This window comes from Pleurodeles waltl, chromosome 11 (assembly GCF_031143425.1).
Source record: "Pleurodeles waltl isolate 20211129_DDA chromosome 11, aPleWal1.hap1.20221129, whole genome shotgun sequence".
NCBI classification, from domain to species: domain Eukaryota; kingdom Metazoa; phylum Chordata; class Amphibia; order Caudata; family Salamandridae; genus Pleurodeles; species Pleurodeles waltl.
Window position 1 is genome coordinate 433,559,481 of NC_090450.1, and position 22,413 is coordinate 433,581,893.

Here is a 22,413-nt window from a genome sequence, read left to right on the forward strand (position 1 = left end):
ACAGCTATTCATGGCCCTGTGTCATCTATGTGTGCAGATGTCGTCCATAGGCTTGTAGGCCATGTCCCACAGATTGAATAGTCGACCCCAAGTGCGCGGCGTAGTGCAGGGGGCTTCTGTGTCTGTCCTGTCCGCCAACGGTGTCGCCAATGCATGCACTCAACATGTCTTTATTTTCTCCCCCCCCCCCCCCTTTTTGTGGTCTTCCTGTTCATGTGTGCATTAGCATCATCAGGCGGAGGAGCAGTGGCACCGGAGCAGGAGGGAGCTGCATCCCACATGGCCATGGAGGGCCATGCAACGGACTCCGAATTCACCAGTGGGACAGAGGGCGAGGGGAGCTCCACAGCGGGGACTCGGGCAGACATCAGTGACACCGACTCGTCCTCAGAAGGGAGCTCCCTTGTGGTGGCGGCAACATCTGTGCCCCCCGCAACAACAGGTACAGCCACCAGCACCGCCCTCCCAGCAGCCCCTCAGCGTTTGCCCCGTGCCCGCTCACCCAGGAAGGTGGGCATCTCCTTCGCCCCAGGCACCTCAGGCCCTGCCCCAGTCACCCCTGCTGCCCTCAGTGAGGAGGTCATTGACCTCCTGAGGACGCTCACTGTTGGGCAGTCTACCATTTTGAATGCCATCCAGGGTGTAGAAAGGGAGGTGCACCAGAGTAATGCATACCTGGAGGGCATTCATTCTGGTCAGGCTGCCCTTCAGCGATCGTTCCAGACTCTGGCCTCAGCACTGATGGCAGCCATTGTCCCTGTCTCTAGCCTCCCCCCTCCAACTTCCTCCACCCATACCCTATCACCTGTACCTCTGCCTATCCCAGACACACCATCAGACCAGCCTGCACACACCTCAACACACAAAGGAAGCTCAGGCAAACATAAGCACCACACATCACACAGGCATTCACCCAAGCAACATCCACATACAGACATACCAACACCCACTGCCTCCACTGTGTCCCCCTCCTCCTCGTCTCCCTCCTCCCTCCCTGTCACGTCTCCACTCACAACTGCATGCACAACATCTTCAGCCACTACGTCCCTCAGCAGCACACACACACACCAAAACCCCCCGCACACGTGCAGTCACCACCCCCACTGCCATTTACACGTCCCCTGTGTCCTCTCCCAGTGTGTCTGTGACCCCCTCTTCCAAGATACACAAACGCAGGCAGCCACCCACCCAACAGCCATACACCTCACGACAGCCTCCAGCCCAAGCACCTGCACCCAAAGACACCAAACTTACAACTCCTACAACCACAACCTCTTCCTTCACTCCCATACCCACTACACCTACCTGTCCCACTGCTCCTAAAAAGCTTTTCCTGTCCAAACTCAACCTCTTTCCCCCAACTCCCCCACCCCGTCCATGTCATAGGACTACAGACAGCACCTCAGCCACGACAAAACCGGCCCCTGTCATCACAGTCTGCCATGGACTGTGGAGTGCCCCACCCTCCAGGGCAGCCAGTTCGGTACGAAGCCATGGCACGGGCAGCCCACCCCCGGAGAAACATCACAAGATAGGCAGTGGCCGGCGCGAGAGGGTGAAAACACCAGGGACTAAAACCCCTACCATAGCTCCGGCAGGAAGTGTGGAGACAGCTTGCACACCGCCCAAGGTGGGGAAGGGCCACAGGCGATCAGGGAAGGCTGGGAAGGGAAGCACGCCCGACAACATCGCCATCAGCCCAGCTGGCCAGGAGGGCCCCGCCAGCCCCATCCCAGGAGGGCAGGAGGCCACCAACAGGCCCGGCACAGCTGCCCAGGAGGGCCCCGCCAGCCGTAGGACAGATGGGCAGGAGGGCCCCGCCAGCCACAGGACAGGTGGCAAATGACCTCCCCGCCATGGCCGGGTCCGCTGAACTGGGCCCTTCATCTCAAGCACCGCTGAACTGGGCACCGCCATCTCAAGCACCGCTGCACTGGGCACCGCCGTCTCAAGTACCGCTGCACTGGGCACTGCCGTCTCAAGCACCGCTGCACTGGGCACCGCCGTCTCAAGTACCGCTGCACTGGGCACCGCCGTCTCAAGTACCGCTGAACTGGGCACCGCCGTCTCAAGTACCGCTGCACTGGGCCCTTCATCTCAAGCACTGCTGCACTGGGTACCGCCGTCTCTAGTACCGCTGCACTGGGCCCTTCATCTCAAGCACTGCTGCACTGGGCCCTTCATCTCAAGCACCGCTGCACTGGGCACGGCCGTCTCAAGCACCGCTGCACTGGGCACCGCCGTCTCAAGCACCGCTGCACTGGGCACCGCCGTCTCAAGCACCGCTGCACTGGGCACCGCCGTCTCAAGCACCGCTGCACTGGGCACCGCCGTCTCAAGCACCGCTGCACTGGGCACCGCCGTCTCAAGCACCGCTGCACTGGGCCCTTCATCTCAAGCACCGCTGAAATGGGCACCACCGTCTCAAGCACCGCTGCACTGGGACCTTCATCTCAAGTACCGCTGGCCCATGAGTGGCAGGGGCCGGCCCGCATCTGTGTTCGGCATGGCTGCACGAAGCACTCTGGGCACCAGGCCCCCTCCAGAACCAGTGGACACAGTTATCCACTTGTGAGACTGTGGCTTTGCACTCCCCAAGATGTAACAGTGGGCAGCCCACCCACTGTCTGGACTTGTGAGACTGTGGCTTTGCACTCCCCAGGATGTAACAGTGGGCAGCCCACCCACTGTCTGGACTTGAGACTGTGGCTTTGCACTCCCCAGGATTGAACAGTGGGCATGGAGGCTCCTCGTGGATCTGGCGTCGTGCACTCATCTGGCTGAGGTGCCCCCCCCCTTCCCTTCCCCCTGAGGTGCCTGTAGTTTTGCTATCTGATGCCCCTGCAGTGTTCTCTCCGTTGGAGTCAGGTATCCTGTGTGGGCTTTGCCCATGTGATTTGGGCCCAGTGGTCCACGAACAATGCCTGCTACAATGCTTGGACTTGTACATTTATGTATGTAAGAGTTTTTGATGTGTATATATATTTTTTTTGGCAGTAATACAATATATTCCAATGTTTAGAATAATTTCCTTTTGTATTTGCATTCTTCCAGGGGGTTTGGGGGGTGTCACTCTGATGTGTTGCTATGCATTGATGTGTATGTTGTAGTGGGTGAGGGTGAGGGTGGGTGTGTCGCGTATGTGTGTACCCGTAATAATTTCCCCTCCCCCTCCCCTGTGTCGTAGGTGCAGTACTCACTGTTGTCTTCTGCACTGGCGTTCGTGCTCCTGGTAGAGGAGCAGGAACACTATCGCTGGGAGTATGTGGAGTTCGGGTTCCATGCTGTCCTGATTCCTCATGGGCTGTATGGAGGTGAGCGTTTTCCCTTCGAAATGGCTGTTTCCGCCGTGTTTTTATCGGCGGGGCTACCGCCCCGGAAAAGGTAGCAGATTGGAAGGTTGTGATACAGTGGGCGGTACATTGTCTCCTGCCTGTCTGTTGGCGGTGACCGCCGCGCTGTTTGTTTGTACCGCGTGGCGGGCGGTGTGTTGATGTGGCGGTCGCTGTTGGCGGTTTCCGCCAGGGTCGGAATTCCATTTTTTTTCCCGCCAGCCTGTTTGCGGTTTGGCCGCTGCTTTACCATCGACCGCCAGGGTTGGAATGACCACCCAAGTCTGTTTAAGTATTAGTAACTGCTTATAGGGCATTACAAATATACAATGCATTACTCATCTCTTAAAATTCGACATAACCTATCATTATACGTTTAGAATGGTTTACAATAAGAACAAATACATATTTTATTATTTTTCTGCTCATTCATTTGTAGCAACTTTCCAACCATACTTATTAAGTCCCAAGAATGCATAACTGACAAACAGCTTTCAGATTGCACCTTACAGTTTCCTTGTTGCTGCCCGAGTCCTGAGGTCATCCGCTCGTGTCTCCTCTCTATGTGCTATTCTGCTCTGGTAAATAGCCTTGAGAGTTGGGGCCTCAGCAGTAAGGCCATGTATTGACATATCTTGGGGATCAATGCTACCCTTTAAGCTCTGTGTACTTTGTCGTCCCATTTCAGCTCCGTACCATGGGTTTAATTCTTTGCACTTTTCAAAATTCACCATTTTTGACAGCTGCCTTTCAGGTTAACTTGTCACTGTTTACCAAGGTTCCGCTAATGTTGCTTAGTAAGCGGTCACTGAAATCAACCAAGAAGGAGCCCCTTTCTTCATCTGACCACTCTGAATCATCTAAAATGGGAAAAAATGATCTGCCAACTACGGGCCTGCCACCCCCCCCTTCCAGAAACCAGCATTTCTCTTCGTAGGGCTTCACCGTCCCCCTCTACAGGGACAGTGTGGCCCTGCTCCAAGGGGTTCAGGATCTGTCGAGGGGTCCTCTCTGTGAGCTTCTCCAACCTCCTTTTCAACAGGTTGAAGCAGCTCTTCCTCCTCTGTGTCCTTGTTGTCTAGTCCCAGGGTTTTTGCAGTAGGTTGTTGGGGAGCTGTCTGACTAGGCGCACCATTAGCAGTAAGCAGACGGGGGATAGAACAAAATCAGTGCCTGGGGGTGTTAGCCTTGCAGTTTCATGAATCATGCCTTCTGCAATCTGTTGATCTGCTTTGTTAGGAATTGCCTGCCCTGTCTTCTCAAGAGTGTTCCTTGCTTCCTTTAATTGCGCAGGCTGTAGTGGTGAAGGTTGAGACTTCCCCCCCGGTCATGTGACAATTTCCTGCTGCCACATTGACTTGTTTAAAGGTCTAATATGGATGTTCCATGTAAGGCTGAAGTAGAGGAAACACACCACATTCATCTTACCCTCTTAGAGCTTCTCTCAGTCTTGACACTTGCTGGAGCACCTCATTGGCCGTTGCCTGCTGGCTTTCCCCGCCCGTTGCTGTAGCCCCTACTCACCCCAGTCCTAACGGTTGCCTTAGGGGTGGAGCACCTCACACAAAAATGTTTGAAAAATTCTGCACCAAACAAATATCAGTTCCTGACTGTAGCCCCATTTGGGGACATGGCAAATATTTGAAAATTAGGGGGAGAGAAAAATGATTTTGTCACCCACTTTAGTAACTTGTTGGTGAGGAAAAAATACCTAGGGTAAAAATGGTGTACAGAGCTCCATTCTGTTTTTTCACTGAGAAGAAGAAAAGTCATCCTGTACACCAATTTTAGATTCTGCTAGTGTTTTCAAGTGGATGATGGAGGAACAGAAAAGCTGGAAATTGATCCAGAGCCAAGCAGATAACTGGTGAGGTTTTTCCAAGTTTGCAGGTGGAAACAAACTATCTCGTAAGGGAAACATCCTGAACAACTAGGTCTAAACCACTAGCCTGAACTACTACTGCTAAACAACTAAAAAAGTGTCTACAACTAAGTACTGAACAACTACTATCTAGAGACTTTTTTAGTTGTTTAGCAGTAGTGGTTTAGGCTATATTTGTTTAGGACCTAGTTGTTCTGTCACATATTCATCTCGCAAGGGTGAAACATACTAGATTATTTACAAAGCAATGCAGTTTTTAATCTCTTGGATACAAAACACACACACACACAGATGTCTTCTGTGGTTTCCTATTCAAACCACTGGCAGACCAACCTTTAATGTTGCAGTGAGTGCACACGCCACAAAATGAATACACTGATATGTCTGTCACTGAAAGAAGAGAATGAAGGCCCTTGAAATGGTTAAAGTTTGAATATACTGCTAACAAGCACTTTGCCATAAACGTTCAAAATGTGTAATACATTTGTGGTTCAATTATGAAGACTGCATACAGTGTATTTACATCAATGGGCTCTCCTAAGATTTTCAGTTTCCCCCAAGAGTGAGGTTAGGCTAATCAAGTCAAGCTCGGTACCACAGATAAATAACTAGGATTTATATGCTGGTGGCTCTCATGTTGTCTACTTGGTCCATTAGCAAACTAAACTGCACTAGGTACATCTACCTTTCATTTATATTGGCCTGAAACCTCAATAACTTTCTGCGTAAGCCAGCTAGGTTGTTGGACAAACACTATCATGTTTTTTAAACCAACCAAAAGGGTATCTGATCTGACTTGAGACAGTTAGAAAGTTGGGCTTAGTTTGGGAAGCCCATTTACTATGTCAAGGGAAATAGCCTGTCTAAAAATGCAAAAGCAGAACTATTCATGACTCAGTGGGAGGCACATACATCAATGAATGGACAGGCATGTACAAAAAGAGGTATATGTGGTTTAGTTAGGAAAAAATGCATGCACCATTTTGACCAATGGTGAAGAGCATGGCTTATGCAAATATGATGCCGCCTTTAACAAGTTGGTATGCAAGGAACATTTGAGGAGCAGAGAATGAAGAACTCATACTCCAAGGTTCCTCTGTTAAGATCTATCGACACATCATGACATCCAGAATATTGTTGAGGAACTGTGCTTGGAGACTGATTCCATACCTGTATATCTGTGTCCCCCTCTGAGATACAGGGAGTGCAGAATTATTAGGCAAGTTGTATTTTTGAGGATTAATTTTATTATTGAACAACAACCATGTTCTCAATGAACCCAAAAAACTAATTAATATCAAAGCTGAATATTTTTGGAAGTAGTTTTTTGTTTGTTTTTAGTTTTAGCTATGTTAGGGGGATATCTGTGTGTGCAGGTGACTATTGCTGTGCATAATTATTAGGCAACTTAACAAAAAAAAATATATACCCATTTCAATTATTTATTATTACCAGTGAAACCAATATAACATCTCAACATTCACAAATATACATTTCTGACATTCAAAAACAAAACAAAAACAAATCAGTGACCAATATAGCCACCTTTCTTTGCAAGGACACTCAAAAGCCTGCCATCCATGGATTCTGTCAGTGTTTTGATCTGTTCACCATCAACATTGCGTGCAGCAGCAACCACAGCCTCCCAGACACTGTTCAGAGAGGTGTACTGTTTTCCCTCCTTGTAAATCTCACATTTGATGATGGACCACAGGTTCTCAATGGGGTTCAGATCAGGTGAACAAGGAGGCCATGTCATTAGATTTCCTCCTTTTATACCCTTTCTTGCCAGCCACGCTGTGGAGTACTTGGACGCGTGTGATGGAGCATTGTCCTGCATGAAAATCATGTTTTTCTTGAAGGATGCAGACTTCTTCCTGTACCACTGCTTGAAGAAGGTGTCTTCCAGGAACTGGCAGTAGGACTGGGAGTTGAGCTTGACTCCATCCTCAACCCGAAAAGGCCCCACAAGCTCATCTTTGATGATACCAGCCCAAACCAGTACTCCACCTCCACCTTGCTGGCGTCTGAGTCGGACTGGAGCTCTCTGCCCTTTACCAATCCAGCCACGGGCCCATCCATCTGGCCCATCAAGACTCACTCTCATTTCATCAGTCCATAAAACCTTAGAAAAATCAGTCTTGAGATATTTCTTGGCCCAGTCTTGACGTTTCAGCTTGTGTGTCTTGTTCAGTGGTGGTCGTCTTTCAGCCTTTCTTACCTTGGCCATGTCTCTGAGTATTGCACACCTTGTGCTTTTGGGCACTCCAGTGATGTTGCAGCTCTGAAATATGGCCAAACTGGTGGCAAGTGGCATCGTGGCAGCTGCACGCTTGACTTTTCTCAGTTCATGGGCAGTTATTTTGCGCCTTGGTTTTTCCACACGCTTCTTGCGACCCTGTTGACTATTTTGAATGAAACGCTTGATTGTTCGATGATCACGCTTCAGAAGCTTTGCAATTTTAAGAGTGCTGCATCCCTCTGCAAGATCTCTCACTATTTTTGACTTTTCTGAGCCTGTCAAGTCCTTCTTTTGACCCATTTTGCCAAAGGAAAGGAAGTTGCCTAATAATTATGCACACCTGATATAGGGTGTTGATGTCATTAGACCACACCCCTTCTCATTACAGAGATGCACATCACCTAATATGCTTAATTGGTAGTAGGCTTTCGAGCCTATACAGCTTGGAGTAAGACAACATGCATAAAGAGGATGATGTGGTCAAAATACTAATTTGCCTAATAATTCTGCACTCCCTGTAGTGACTAACACTGAGGTGAATATCTGAGGTAAAGAATGTAGCCAGCCTTAATGGCCAGAACAAGATAGTTGATCAAGACTCCTGCATAGAATAGATCACCATGTTGGAAAGGGGCGCTTAAAATCGGACCCTTAAACAAAAGTCTTTGAAACAGGCCTTTATAGCATTGGTGGCCACGTTTTGGGGAAACATGGCTGCATATTGAGCCTCCAACAACACCTGTTGCAGTTGAGTGTACCACAGTGGATCTTGGATAATATGACCCCAAATGGCTTGAGTCACAGAAATCCGTTTCAATACGGATCATAAACGATTCAGACCAGCTAGTTCAGAAAGATAGGATAAGTGGTATAGGGTAGACCACAAAGCTGTCTGGGGCCATAGACTAAGGAAAACTTTTAACTTCAAGAGCAGATACACCTTTTTGATGTGAAGCCTACAATCGTACATCACAAGCCTTGGGTTGGTTAGGCGATGCATTCAGTGAACTGAATCTGGCAAATTCCATAACAGGAATCAATATTATTTTAGACTAGCACATATGCACAAGTGAATGTTTATTGCAGAGTAACTAACATCAACAGGACAAAAAAACAAGAACTGATGTCAAGAGAATTCATAAATATGACTGTTTTTAAAACCCAGTTTATCTTACTTTACAATCAGAAGATGCATAAGAAAAAAGTACAGACAATACAGGTTTATAGATCTGTTTTGTCAGATCAGAGGTAGCAGGACCCCCAAGATAAGTTATGTTATGGCCCAATATCTTTCATAGGTTCCCTGGACCAGATGATGGGTAAACACTGAGGGAGTCATTCGGTAAGCATTAAGACACTAGTGCCTGAGTGGAGGAGGGTGTAGGAAGAGGGCGTAGAAGGGGAGTGGTTTGGAAATCTGGGGACCTTCCCCAAGAGTGAAACAGTACAGCATACTTCCTCCTCCCTTTGGCTGCTCCTTTCAGCTACGTGAACTTAAAAGTTCAACAGCAGCATGCCTTTTAAGTATCGTTCTTTTGCTTCAAGAGGAGAATCTAGTGAGCTGTGCAAGGCGATATATGGGAGAGCAGAGACTGGAAGTGAGATGACAATGGTAAGCCAACTGTTTAAACAGAGCCACAGGAGTTCATAATCTGGCCCTCGACCACAGCAGAAAAAGTACTAGAAGTGATGCGTGTGTACAGCCAGAGTGTTGGGTCTGACTCTAATTATTTTCATCCAGGATGGTGATTTGAATGGACCACAGTCTGTCATGGAGCAAAGGACTGTCAAAGACCACTCATTAACTTTGAGCCTCAGGGCTTACCAATGAGACTGGCATTAAATGCACTCTCACAGCTAACTACATATAATGGGCACCCAGGTCAAGAACTTTTACTCCTTTCTCAAAATATCATAAAGGCACCTGGCAGGAAACAGAAAAGAAAACATGTTTTTCATACCTCATATCCATGCATACCAGAAAGGGTCTGCAATGATCTGGAGAAAGGCAGTACTTAAGTCAGTGAAGGCTCTTGAGCAAATGCCGGAATCCTTGTACAGACTACTGATGGTTTGCAACAGTCGCAGGGTGAAGTCACAAATAAAAAGATGTGTTGAAAAGACATCACTGAAATGCAAACACCCATGCATGACCTCAGGGGGTTTTAAGAAGTGTGTCGCTGAAAGCATACTGGAAACCAAGAATGAAGTGCGGATAATTTAAACAGAGAAGACACCTGTGAGTTGAAGAAGGTACCTCTGATCAAGTTCAAGGAGGTTACTATAACGATGTAGGAATCATGGCAGGCTTCGGTTGAGGATCAGGATGATGGTAATGTTATTCTACCCATCAAAACACATCCTCTAGGATACCAGGAAGGGACTCCGTAGCATTATTTACGGTTCTCGATGCTGCAGGAAGATTACCCAAATGAACTGTCGATATATGGAGAAACCTGACTGAGATAAAAAAAAAAAAAATAGCTGCTGCAGGAAGCATGTACTTTTAGTTATCTTGGTAAAGTCACCTAGTTATTACCAGTTCCGCAACCTAAAGCATAACATGTAGTTAATGAAACCTACAATTGGGGGAGGGCAGTTATGAATGATAAGGCACTAACCCCATGGATTGCTAACCTGTGACAATAGCTCATGATGTCAGCACAAACAGCCATTCCTGCAGAGGAGAGGACTGTTCAACTCTTAGAGAGAGGGTGGTCCTCCGTTGATAAGAGGCAATACAGTGTCCATGTTTGGCCAGTTCATTGAAAGTGCAAAAGACTGCCCGAGACAACTGTTTCAAGGGCATTGGTTTGCGTGGAGACACCTAAGAATGGACTTAAAAGACTTGAAAATTTTTTTTGTGTTTCCCAAGTGTTCTGCTTCCAGACCTCTAATGTTTATCAATTCTAATTTGTTTTCAAAATAAAGGGGAAAGTCTGAGCTTTATTTACGCGGCAACTATCAGATGTTATAGTTACACAGATGTGTCAAACGTGGAAAGATGAAAGGACAGGTTGCCCACCAGGATTGGAACCAGTGAACTGTACGTCCCATAATATGTCAGCAGTGCACTAATGTCATGGATCACCCTTTGCCAACTATAAACCCTGCTTTAAACCACCAACATACATTAAAGCACAAACGGTGAAAAAACAATTGCTCCTATGAAAAGGCCAGCTTCAGTGAATGTTTTGCTTCTTCATTTATAATCGATTCCTACCTAAAGTACCTTAAGAAAATAAAGGAAATAGTGAGCAGCAACCCACCTTTCAACCAGTATGCTTACATTAAGGTTTAAAAAAAATCTATTTTCATATTTTCTTGCCACCCTAATAGCCTGGCAATATTCAACGTTGCTCTTTCTCGTCTTAAGTACTGTTCTTCCAAATATGAATTATGGACGCTCAAAATTCATGCATGCATGTATGCATCTTTTTTTACCTTCCTTAAAAGAAGCATATTTCTCTCTTTATCTCTCAGCTGCTTTGGTTTCCTCTGCACTCCTAATACTTAGGTTTTCTCTTTAGATGTCTAGCTGTCTCGTCTTTATTTGGGATTTTTGCCTCATCTTTTATATCCCATCTAGAGCGATTCTCCGATGTCACTACTGCTATTTTGATCTTCTTGCTCCTAAATTGCACCACTAGTTTATTTTCACATTAACATCCATTCAAAATACAAGGCATTCCTGATTCTATCTGATTAACCTTGTACCCGAAATTGTAGACTGGTTTGTTATTTTTCCTTTTGTACCATTTTTGCTCACTGTGCAGGGCTTTGGATAGAAGCACTATAATAAATTAGTGAAAACATAAATGTGTTGTAGATCGGTGTAACTTGTAGTTGGCCCTTGTGACCTAAGGCACCTCACAATGCATATCGACATTCTATTAACAATATGGAAAATATGGTCAACACAATTTTATCAACAATGAAACAGGTTGAAAAGGCTGCAGTCTAACGACAGGGCTAAAGGAATGTCTTTGGTGGCAGCCGCGCCACAAAGCAACAATTTATAACAGGTTACAGCAGAGAAGTGGCAAAAAACGCGAGGCTGGTTACAAGAGGCAGGTTAGCAACCAAAAACCTTAAAATGATATGCTTCAGAAGCCTTAACATTTAAAAGTATAAAAATATGTTATTAAAAGCAAATGAAGGCGCAGATCGGGTACTCATATTAGGGAAAAGGGATGCATCTCTTCCACTCTGAAGGGAAAATTTAACTTGGCTAATACTAGTCCTAGAATTTGTCTAAAGTCATTAAGGAGACCAGGATGTTGGACATTACAAGTACACACATGGGTAAAAATATGAACTATAACACACATCTACGAGAGCACCATAAAGGTTTTAAAGCAGGCTTCTCCAACCAGTAGCTCGTGAGCTAATGGTAGCTCTGCAGCTACCTGTAAGTAAATATCCTGTGTGCACCCCAGCCTACTAAATCAGAACCTTTTGCTTGGATGAATATATTTATGACGAACTTTTGTATTCAATGCGAAAATGTGCGTATTTGAAGAACTCCTAAGCTGATGTTTAAAGAAAAATGGCTGAATTTCCAAAATATACTTAAAGCTGATTTTTGAGTGACAGACCATGTGGGGAGACTTACTATTAATATTAATGCTTTCGTGCCAGGGGCACTGCAACTGTGGCTGGCATGTGTTACCTACACAGAGGCATTCCAAACTGATGAAGCCTTTTTTACATAACTGCTGTCAACCCAGCCTGCTGCACTGAGGTGATCACTGCTGGTACTCTTGCATATGGCAGCCACTAAGGTAAATCTTGTATGATGTGGTCACTACTAAAACACTATTAATAATAGCAGCTCACAATGATTTTAATTGAGCATAAGTAGCTCTTATTACACAAAAGGTTGGAGACCCCTGTTCTAAAGTGTGTGTGCATGCATGTAGGTGTGGAGATGAGCTGTTTTGGAGTAATTCATTAAGAACTGCCTGGAATAAAAGTCATGATATAAAATAAGATAGTCAACATTACTAGTCAATTGCTTATTAGTTGTTCTTACTAACAAGCTGCTTGCAAAAGGAACCTTTGTCAATTTAGAAGTGGTTTTGAGACTTAGAAGCACAACCAAATAGCAGTGAACTTAAAAACACAAAAGGTTCTTAACAAATGTGGTAAATCATGCATAAGATTCAGTTGCTTTAGCTTGGCACAAGAAGGTATGTTCGTACTACAGAGAAAACAAACAAGCAAAAATATACAAGCCTTACTTTGACAGATTCTTCTGTGTTGACTTTCAACAGCACAATTTTGAAAGGACTGCATACATCCCATAAGTTCTTTGTCTGCAAAAGAAATCAAAAGTAAGTTACCCACCCTTAAATATTTAAAAGTATTTTGGCAATCACAACTGAATAATTGGTCAAAGTGCTTTCTTTCGTTGCGAGAAAAGAACGATCACAGGTTTAACAGCTCAAACAGATAAGTGCATTTTTAATACACATCATAAATGATTAACTCCTTCACTGGCAGGCCTATTCCCCCTCAGGTGCCATGCCTTTTGTTGGCTATTTGGGGCAGTTAGTGCTTAGGCCCTCATAACTTTGTCCACATAAGCTACTCACATCAAATTTGCGTCCTTATTTTCCAACATCCTAGGGATTCTAAAAGTACCCAGAGTTTGTGGGTTCCCCTGGAGGAGACGAAGAAATTAGCCAAAATACAGCGAAAATTTTGTTTTCTCCCTCAACAAAATGTGAAAGTGCGGCAGAAGGCGGCTTGGTTTTTTTTCCCTGAAAATGGCAGCAACAAAGGGTTTGCAGTGCTAAAATAACCATCTTCCCTGCTTTCAGGAACAGGCCAACGTGAATCAGAAAACCACATTTTTCAACACAATTTTGGCATTTTACTAGGACATACCCCATTTTTACTATTTTTTGTGATTTTAGCCTCCTTCCAGTTAGTGACAGAAATGAGCGTGAAACCAATGCTGGATCCTGGACAGCTAAACATTTCTAATAAGTAGACAAAATTCTGAATTCAGCAAGGGGTAATTTGTGTAGATCCTACAAGGTTTTCCTACAGAAAATAAATGCAGAAATAAAAAAAATTCTGAAATTGAGGTGAAAAAAAACAAAAAACAATTTATTCACATTTTTGTTCTGTAACTTTTTCCTACAATGTCAGATTTTCGAAGGCAATATACCGTTACGACTTCTGGACTCTTCTGGTTGTGAGGATATATGGGGCTTGTAGGGTTATCAAGAACTATAGGAACCAGAGCCAATAAAGAAGCTGCACCATGCAATGGGTTTTCATTGTATATCGGTTATACAGCAATTCATTTGCTGAAATATAGAGAGTAAAAAATAGGTATCAAGGAAATCTTTGTATTTCCAAAATGGGCACAAAATAAGGTGTTGAGAAGCAGTGGTTATTTGCACATCTCTGAATTCCTGGGTCCCCATACTAGCATGTGAAATACAGGGCATTCCTCAAATAGAAGTTTTTTTTATGCACTGTCGCACATTTGGAAGGAAAAAATGTGCGAAAGGCATGGGGCAATAACACTTGTTCTGCTTTTCTGTATTCCCCAAAGTCTCCAGATAAAAAAAAGGTACCTCACTTGTGTTGGTAGGCCTAATGCCCCGACAGGAAACACAACATGGACACATCACATTTTTACATTGAAATCTGACGTGTTTTTTGGGAAGTGCCTGGCTGTGGGTTTTGTCCTCTAGCTCAGCCGGAACCTAGGAAAACCTAGCAAACCTGGATTTTTCTGAAAACTAGACACCTAGGGGAACCCAGGATGGGATAACTTGTGGCCCTCTCATCAGGTTCTGTTACCCAGAATCCTCAGCAAACCTCAAAATGTGGCAAAAAAAAAAAAAAAAAAAACATTTGTTTCCTCACATTTCGGTGCTACAAAGTTCTGGAATCTGAGGGGAGCAACAAACTTCTGTCTACCCAGTGTTCCCCCAGGTCTCCCAATAAAAATGGTACCTCATGTGTGGGTAGGCCTAGTGCCATTGACAGGAAATTCCCCCAAAACAGGTAGTTTAGTATTTGATAATTTTTATGCGTCCACATAGTGTTTTGGGGCATTTAGTTTCGCGGCACTAGGCCTACCCAAACAAGTGATGTACCATTTTTATCGGGAGACTTGGGGGAACGCTGAGTGGAAGGAAATTTGTGGCTCTTCCACATTCCAGAACTTTCTGTCACCGAAATGTGAGGAAAAAGTGTTTTTTTGGGCCAAATTTTGAGGTTTGCAAAGGATTGTGGGTAACAGAACCTGGTGAGAGCCCCACAAGTCAGCCCATCTTGGATTCCTCTAGGTGTCTAGTTTTAAAGAATGCACAGGTTTGGTAGGTTTCCTTAGGTGCCGGCAGAGCTAGAGTCCAAAATCTACAGCTAGGCACTCTGCAAAAAACACATCAGATTTCAATGTAAAAAATTTGATGTGTCCATGTCGCGTTTCCTGTCGCGAACATTAGGTCTACCCACGCAAGTGATGTACCATTTTTATCAGGAGACTTAGGGGAACACAGAATAGCAAAACAAGTGTTATTGCCCCATGTGTTTCTCTACATTTTATTCCTTCCAAATGTAAGAAAGTGAGTAAAAAAGATGTCTATTTGGGAAATGCCTTGTAATTCCCATGCTAGTATGGGCACCACAGAATTCAGAAATGTGCAAATAACCACTGCTTCTAAACACCTTATCTTGTGTCCATTTTGGAAATACAAAAGGTTTTTTTTAATACCTATTTTTCACTCTTTATATTTCAGCAAATGAATTGCTGTATACCTGGTACAGAATGAACACCCACTGCAAGGTGCTACTCATTTATTGGCTCTGGGTACCTAGGGTTCTTGATGAATCTACAAGCCCTATATATCCCCACAACCAGAAGAGTCCAGCAGACATGACAGTATATTGCTTTAAAAAAAAAAATCAGACATTGCAGGAAAAAGTTACCGAGTGAAACGTGGAGAAAAATGGCTGTTTGTTTTCACCTCAATTTCAATTTCTTTTTTATTTCAGCTGTTATTTTCTGAAGGAAAAACTTGTAGGATCTACACAAATTACCCCTTGCTGAATACAGAATTCTGTCTACTTTTCAGGAATGTTTAGCTTTCTGGGATCCAGCATTGGTTTCACACCCATTTCTGTCTCTAAGTGGAAGGAGGCTGAAAGCACAAAAATAGTAAAAATGGGGTATGTCCCAGTAAAATGCCAAAATTGTGTTGAAAAATGTGGTTTTCTGATTCAATTCTACCTGTTCCTGAAAGCTGGGAAGATGGTGATTTTAGCACCGCAAACCCTTTGATGGTGCCATTTTCAGGGAAAAAACCACAAGCCTTCTTCTGCAGCCCTTTTTTCCCCATTTTTATTTTTAAAAACAACATTTTCGCTGTATTTTGGCAAATTTCTTGGTCTCCTTCAGGGGAACCCACAAAGTCTGGGTACCTCTGGAATCGCTAGGATATTGGAAAAAAAGGACACAAATTTAGTGTGGGTAGCTTATATGGACAAAAAGTTATGAGGGCCTAAGCCCAAACTGCCCTAAATAGCCAAAAAAAGGCCTGGAACCTGAGGGGAATAGGCCTGGCAATGAAGGGGTTAAAGGCAAGAACAAAACGAACAAAAAATCCCCAAAACAATTTTGGACAGTCAGGAAATAACTGAATAAGCACAAATCTCACCAAGATAATGAGGATGAGGGGTGTACTGGAGATAAGCATTTGTAAGATTTTAAGAATAAAAGCACATAGAAAACACGAAGCACTATTCAGAAACTACAGCTCGTGGATGACTGGGACCTAGACACAATTTCAGGGTGACTGCGATGAAGTAGACATCAGGTATACCAAGTGGTTCGCACTGGTCAAAGCTTTTACCCTTTTACCCTCTCAACAGTCTATTTTTGATTTCCAAGTCCTCCAGGTGGATTAAGGCAAAAAGCTGGAGCATGAAAAATCTCCCAGGGGTGTAGCCATATCCCCGAAGATTGCGACCGCAGCCTACAGCAGCTCCGTGCCACATGGCCCGAATCTAGTATCATTCTGCCTATTTCTTTCCTCTCGTGAAATACAGGGTAGCTCAGGAGAACCCCTTTTGATGCTCCGGGGCACCTAAGGGCCAGGTGAGTACAAGTTGGGGAGCAGCTGGTGTGAGCAGTGGCGGGGACGGGCCTAGGCCCGCGCAGCCTTATGGAGTGTGTGTCTCCAACAGCCCGCTTGGGTGTTCTAGGTCACACTCGTGGAATGATTAAGGTCGAGGCCGGGGAGCTGATGGATTTCGATGCACTTTGCCCCAGAGTGGGGCTACAGGAAGATGGAAGTGGGATACAGGGGCAGCTTTGACCCTTGGAAGCTGAGCACGTTGGGCCGACGGGAGCCAGGGTGGCCAGCGCATGCTGCATAAACAGGAAGATGGCGGGGCAAAGAACGTTCGAGTGAAGCCCACCCCCACCAGTAGCACCCCCAAGACATCTGGATTGTGCTTGGGTGGTGGTGGGGGGGGTGGGGGGTAGGGAGTAATCCCGAATGCCACTGACTGATTTGTGGGGAGTGGCCTCACCCGTTGACATTGTATTCTCTATGTTTTTTTCTACCATTGAGAAGACTGTTTGGCACCTGCTGGCTCCAGATGGCAGCAGAGAGGAGGTCGGTGGATTGCTCATGCCGCCCTACAGATTCTGCGGGGCACAGGCAGGTCCAACTGGAGTGGAGGTTGATTCTTGGATACACGGTACTCGGACAGCTTAAACAATGGCAAAAACCAAGGTGCTCCCCAGGGCAAACAAGGCACGCTGGACAAATTTGCCCAAGCTACTGCAAAATCCGCTGGAGAAGACAATGACAGTGGTGCTTGAGCCACAAGCTGTGACACCAGCATGATCATGGAGCTGATAACCTAATCGCACAACACCTTGAAGGCAAAGATAGGCACAGTGGGCGTCGGCATGGTGTTACTGCACCAGGATTTGCCTAAGGCAGTCAACAGGATGGCGGAGGCTAGGGTCTCCACTGTGGAAGATGCGATGTCTGAGATGGAACGTTAACTCTCACACATGTCCTCCATTTCCAAGGGTCTGAGCCGGAGAGAAGGTAGAGGGAAGAGCCCACCAGAACAATCTTCATTTTGTTGGTTTCCCCAGAGGATTTTGAGGGATGTTTATTATTTTTTATCGGTTGAACTATTTCCTCCTACTGAAAACTAAACTTTATAAGGCACTGGGCATCCAAATCTGTCCTTAAGGGCTTTCTGATCATTCTCCGATAATCCTCTTCATGCGCAAGCACCCACCCACCCCCACTGCAGTCATTCCACATTCGATCCCATGGTCCCTTCGAGGTATAGCCCTCACTTCCCTGTGGGAAGAAGGAGTTGACACATACTTGGCCCACAACCAACATTCTATGCAATCCCCAGGCATTCTGTGGGAGGCCCTCAAACCAACATTGTGAAGAGAGATTATTAACTACTTGACTGCAAAGTAACGTAAAAATAGGCAACTGGTCCAGACTTAGAGATGCAAATTCAAATGTTGGAGGCATGCTACACCCCTAATAAGTTAATAAACTTCATGTAGAGTACCAGTTTGAACACCTACTCCTTGATGAGGCCCCTTGGGGGGGGGGGGGGGGAATGGGGTTTAATGACACAAAGCTAGTAAACTAATACCCATCTCTGCTCCAATATTAGGCATCACTCTACGATTCTCTAATTGTTGGACTCTGCCGGCTCCAGGGTCTCCAGGGATGATGCTATGGCTTGATTTTACACAGACCTACAGGCTTCTATGCTCCGCATGCCCACCTACCAGACATACCGATCATTCAGTTTGTGTCTGACCTGCCCTTAAAGCCTTGTGCTGGCTGATAGAGCAACGCTTGACAAAGACCTTCCTCTTAAGGAATTAATGGCTGCCCCTGGGTAATTTGTAGTATGGTATGATGCTGGGCCTAAAAGGGTTCCCAAGTGAATTCTTTAAATTATTTATGAACAAGCTTGGGGACCCCCTGATGGCAGTCCTCAAAGAAGCAGCTGAAACAGATTACTTTCACCGGACTTAAGCAGAGCAGAGATTGTGACGATCCCCAAACCGGGGAAGCCCAGACCAGTGCTAATTCTATTGCCAGATTTTTCATATAAACACAGACGTCAAGATTCTGGCCAAAGTTCTTGCCAACTGCCTGCTTAGGGTTGTATCCTTCCTAGTTCACTGTGCTCAAGCGGGCTTCATGCCCGGGCGTGCTACCAAGCATAACATTTGCAGAGTATATAATGCGCTTGCCCTTGCAGAAGGCCTGGCCCAGCTGCACTACTGCTGGCGGATATTGAAAAAGCGTTTGACTCTGGATTGGAGGAATGGTCGAATTGCTTTGTATAGATGCACAGGTCTGGGGCTTGTGTGGGAAGGGGGACCTGTGGATACGGCTGCTCTTTACGCTGATGATGCCCAGATATTCTTGCCTCAGCTAGAGACCTCTGGCCGGAGTGCTCTAAATCCTCTGAATCTCCAGTGAGACTGCAGATCTCTCCATCAATCGGACCAAATCTACAATCTCCCCAACTCTATACCCCCGCCCAACTTTCAAGACTTCAAATGGGCCATTGGCTTACAGACAGCCTCACATGAGTTCAAATACTTGGGAGTGCATGTCATCCTTGACCTCTCCCATGCATGGGAGATGAATATCTGGCTGCTTCTAGACCTAATGGCAGGGGATGTAAAAACTTGGTTGGCCCTTCCTCTGTCCCTCATGGGCCGATCAGCTATGTTCAAGATGGCTTCCACTCCCCTGTTTCTTTATCACCTTCAAAACTACTCGTACCCTCTACCATGTACCTTCTATGATTCTACCTTCTATGTTCTGTATGAAATTACGACACCCTTCGAATATCCCTCACTAAAGGTTTTAAATCAACATATGATGGAAGGGATTGCCACAGCTGACACTGAGGCTTATTACCGAGTGTCCCACCTAATAATTATCAATGAATGGTGGTCCATACCCAGGTAGACTTTTTGCTTTGGAACAGTGGGCACCCCACGGTACCCCAATCCATCATTAAATGTACGGAGGACAGGCACCGCCTCCACCTGAACACATCCTCAGCAACACAGTTGGTACTACAGAGCAGGCGCAGTGGCAAAGATGAGATAGAAATGGAGGGTCACGATGTAGACCCCCACCATGGTGGGAAATATGCTGCACTAGGTGGAGGCGCTGGTGGGCTTCTCCAAATGGGATGCAATAGGTATTTCCACCGGGGGGGGGGGGGAGGGCTGGCGTGTTATGGGGTGGGGGGGGACATTAAAATCATGTGCCACTCTCCGGGGAAAATTACATCTACATTGTAGTCAGTTCTACCAATATCTCAAGCAGTGCACACCTTGACGCTGCACATTTGCGGGTTGGAGGCCTCCCTGGCTACACCCCCCCCTTGAGGCCAAATTCCCCCTAGTAGAACTGGACACACACACAATCACCCAGGTATAACGGTCCCTAATTCACCACATGCCTGACTCATTTGCAACACTACGAACAGCCTGGGAGGGGGACATCAGGGCCCTAGTAGGTGAAGAACGACAGTCTAGGGCGTCCCCGAGATGTTCGCCCACTGCAGCCAGACTATGGCGCATACAGCTGCAAAACTTCCAGCAAACATACTTCACACATCCCAAACTGTGGGCAATGGGAAATGTTGCCTTCCTTTCTAGTCTTAGACGTGTGGAGTCGGAGGGTACCTTCCTGCACACAGTGTGGAAGTGTGCTCCAATACAAATAAACTGGACTCGAATTCTAGTCTTAGTCAAGTATTATGACGCTCCATTTCACGAGATCCTAGGTTGAGCATCCTCCATATATTGGCAGACCTTGAGAGTAATCGATACACAACTGCATTCCTCTAGATAAGCCTGAATGTAGCTAAAAGGGATATTGTTAGCCACTAGGAGATATCATACCGCCCTCAACTGCAGAATGAAAACAGTCCCTATAATGATCCCTGAATATAGAAAGGCCGGTATACGAAGCCCAGGAATACCCTTAAAAATACATAAAAATCTGGTAGCGATGGGCTGACTATAGAGGAAACATCACTGCGTGGCCTGATGCTCGTAGATCCAGACTAGATACAGAAGATCAGACTTAGGGTGGTCCGAACCACTGACATGGCCTTACTCTGCGACTTACCGTATTGCATGTTGAAGAAAACTTCAGGCTGTCTGTGGGTGGGAGTTATGCGGAAAGCATTTCACCTTGTTTTTATATTTTTAATACATTTTATGGAGTTGTAATATTTCGCAGCTGTCAAAACAATTTGAAAAAACTCAATAAAATGTCTTTAAAATAAAATAAAAACAAGAATCTCCCAAAATAAGATACATTGTTGTGTTGCTGCTGAAGCCAAATGCTTGAGTAGGGCACAGGAGGACTTTCATAGTCGCTGAGGTCATCTAGTAGCTAGATTAGAGTTGCCGTATGTAATATCACCTTCTTCCAGACTCAGTCAATATTAAGGTTCCCAAAATACACCAGCATGGCAAGGCTAGAACCTGGGCATGAATCCACGAGGCAGACATGTTCACCACGAGTTCTGATTAAGTGTTTTTCTTTGCGGTCAAAAGCTCAGAGCAGAAAGAATCTTAATTGTTTTCATGCTGAAGGTGAGCCATTCCTGGGGAAGCTTCAGCATCGTGTCCATTCCTGCAAAAGTTAAAAATAATTGAAAAAAACATGATTAAGGGCCTACTCAGTCACAACGATGATGGCTATCCCCTCTGCCGAAATATAAATCTCATAGGATATAATGGGATTTATATTTCAGCAGCCAGGATATCTGTCACTGTTGTGAAGGAGAAACCCCTCCGCCAAACTCTAAATCAGGCCCTACGTCTCAAAGTTCACGAAAAGTGAAGAATGTTCCTCCTGCATTTCTCAGGTCTTCAGGGCCAGCTCTAAATACCAAGGATGTTCCAACCAAAGTTCCACAGTGAAGAGTCCTACTTTTTATGTCTCTGTAGCAGCTAACAGGGGCCAATCACTTGACTCTTGGGGAACAGTTTCAGTCTCTGGGTTCCAATTAGAATCAGAAGTTCTAGGAACATCTGTCCCCCCCCTTAACACCAGGCTGAGTCTTCTCCCTTCTGGGTGTTTCTTCTCAAATTCAGGACTTTTCTGAGTAGGTGATGGTAAGGTGCCAGTAATATACAGGGCCAGTGTTTGAAGAATTCCATTCACCAATTATTTGAAGATGTCATGAGGAATATGAGGATCCACCCAGAAGGAGGTGTAGAAATGGATGGCAAATGAAACATGCATTTGCAATGCAATAGGTCTTGCATTAGTCAGAGTTAGGCCTGTTGGCGCTGTAAGTGATAATGACAACCTCGCATTTGGGAACTTATAAATATTTAACCATGCAGCACATTAAACCTTTATCGGAAATAAAATGTGTTTGTGCATTCCTTCATACACTTGGCATTAAACTGTAATGGTCTGAATGGTCCCTTCAGAGCACCAAAGTAAAAATAGCATTTGGAAGAAACAGTCATGTAACCATATATTGAGCCCCTAGAAGCCGTAATCACATAAAAAAAGAATGATAAAGAATATTGCAGCGTAAGTATATAATCAGCTCCTTGAGGGCATAGTGTATTACACATTTTCAGGCCCCTAACTATAATTTAACTGTGGAGTCAGCGACACAAGGTGTGCTGTACCGCAGGTCGTTACTAGATGTCCCTATAAAGTCAACAGCAGAAGGTGCAGTACCAAAGGTTATAGCTAGATGTCCCTTTATAGTCAACTGCAGAAGGTGCAGTACCACTGGCTGTGGCTAGATGTCCCTGTGGAGCCAAAAACACTCAGAGTACAGTGTCACAGAATGCTGGCAGAACTACTAATGAGCTCAGAATGTGCCCCAAACCGAGAAACGGCTGTAGAAGTACCAGGTCCTCAGTG

General features: G+C 45.5%; 1 protein-coding gene across 4 annotated transcripts in view; it reads right to left on the bottom strand.

Annotated features, from left to right (window-relative positions):
* PIK3CB (phosphatidylinositol-4,5-bisphosphate 3-kinase catalytic subunit beta) overlaps window positions 1-22,413 on the bottom strand; it is a 1,042,661-nt gene that overhangs the window by 469,070 nt on the left and 551,178 nt on the right. For all 4 annotated transcript variants that reach the window (XM_069213799.1, XM_069213795.1, XM_069213796.1 and 1 more), the window contains one exon: window positions 12,700-12,774. In XM_069213799.1, the coding sequence (XP_069069900.1) occupies window positions 12,700-12,774 (75 nt within the window). The remainder of the gene's footprint in view (window positions 1-12,699; window positions 12,775-22,413) is intronic.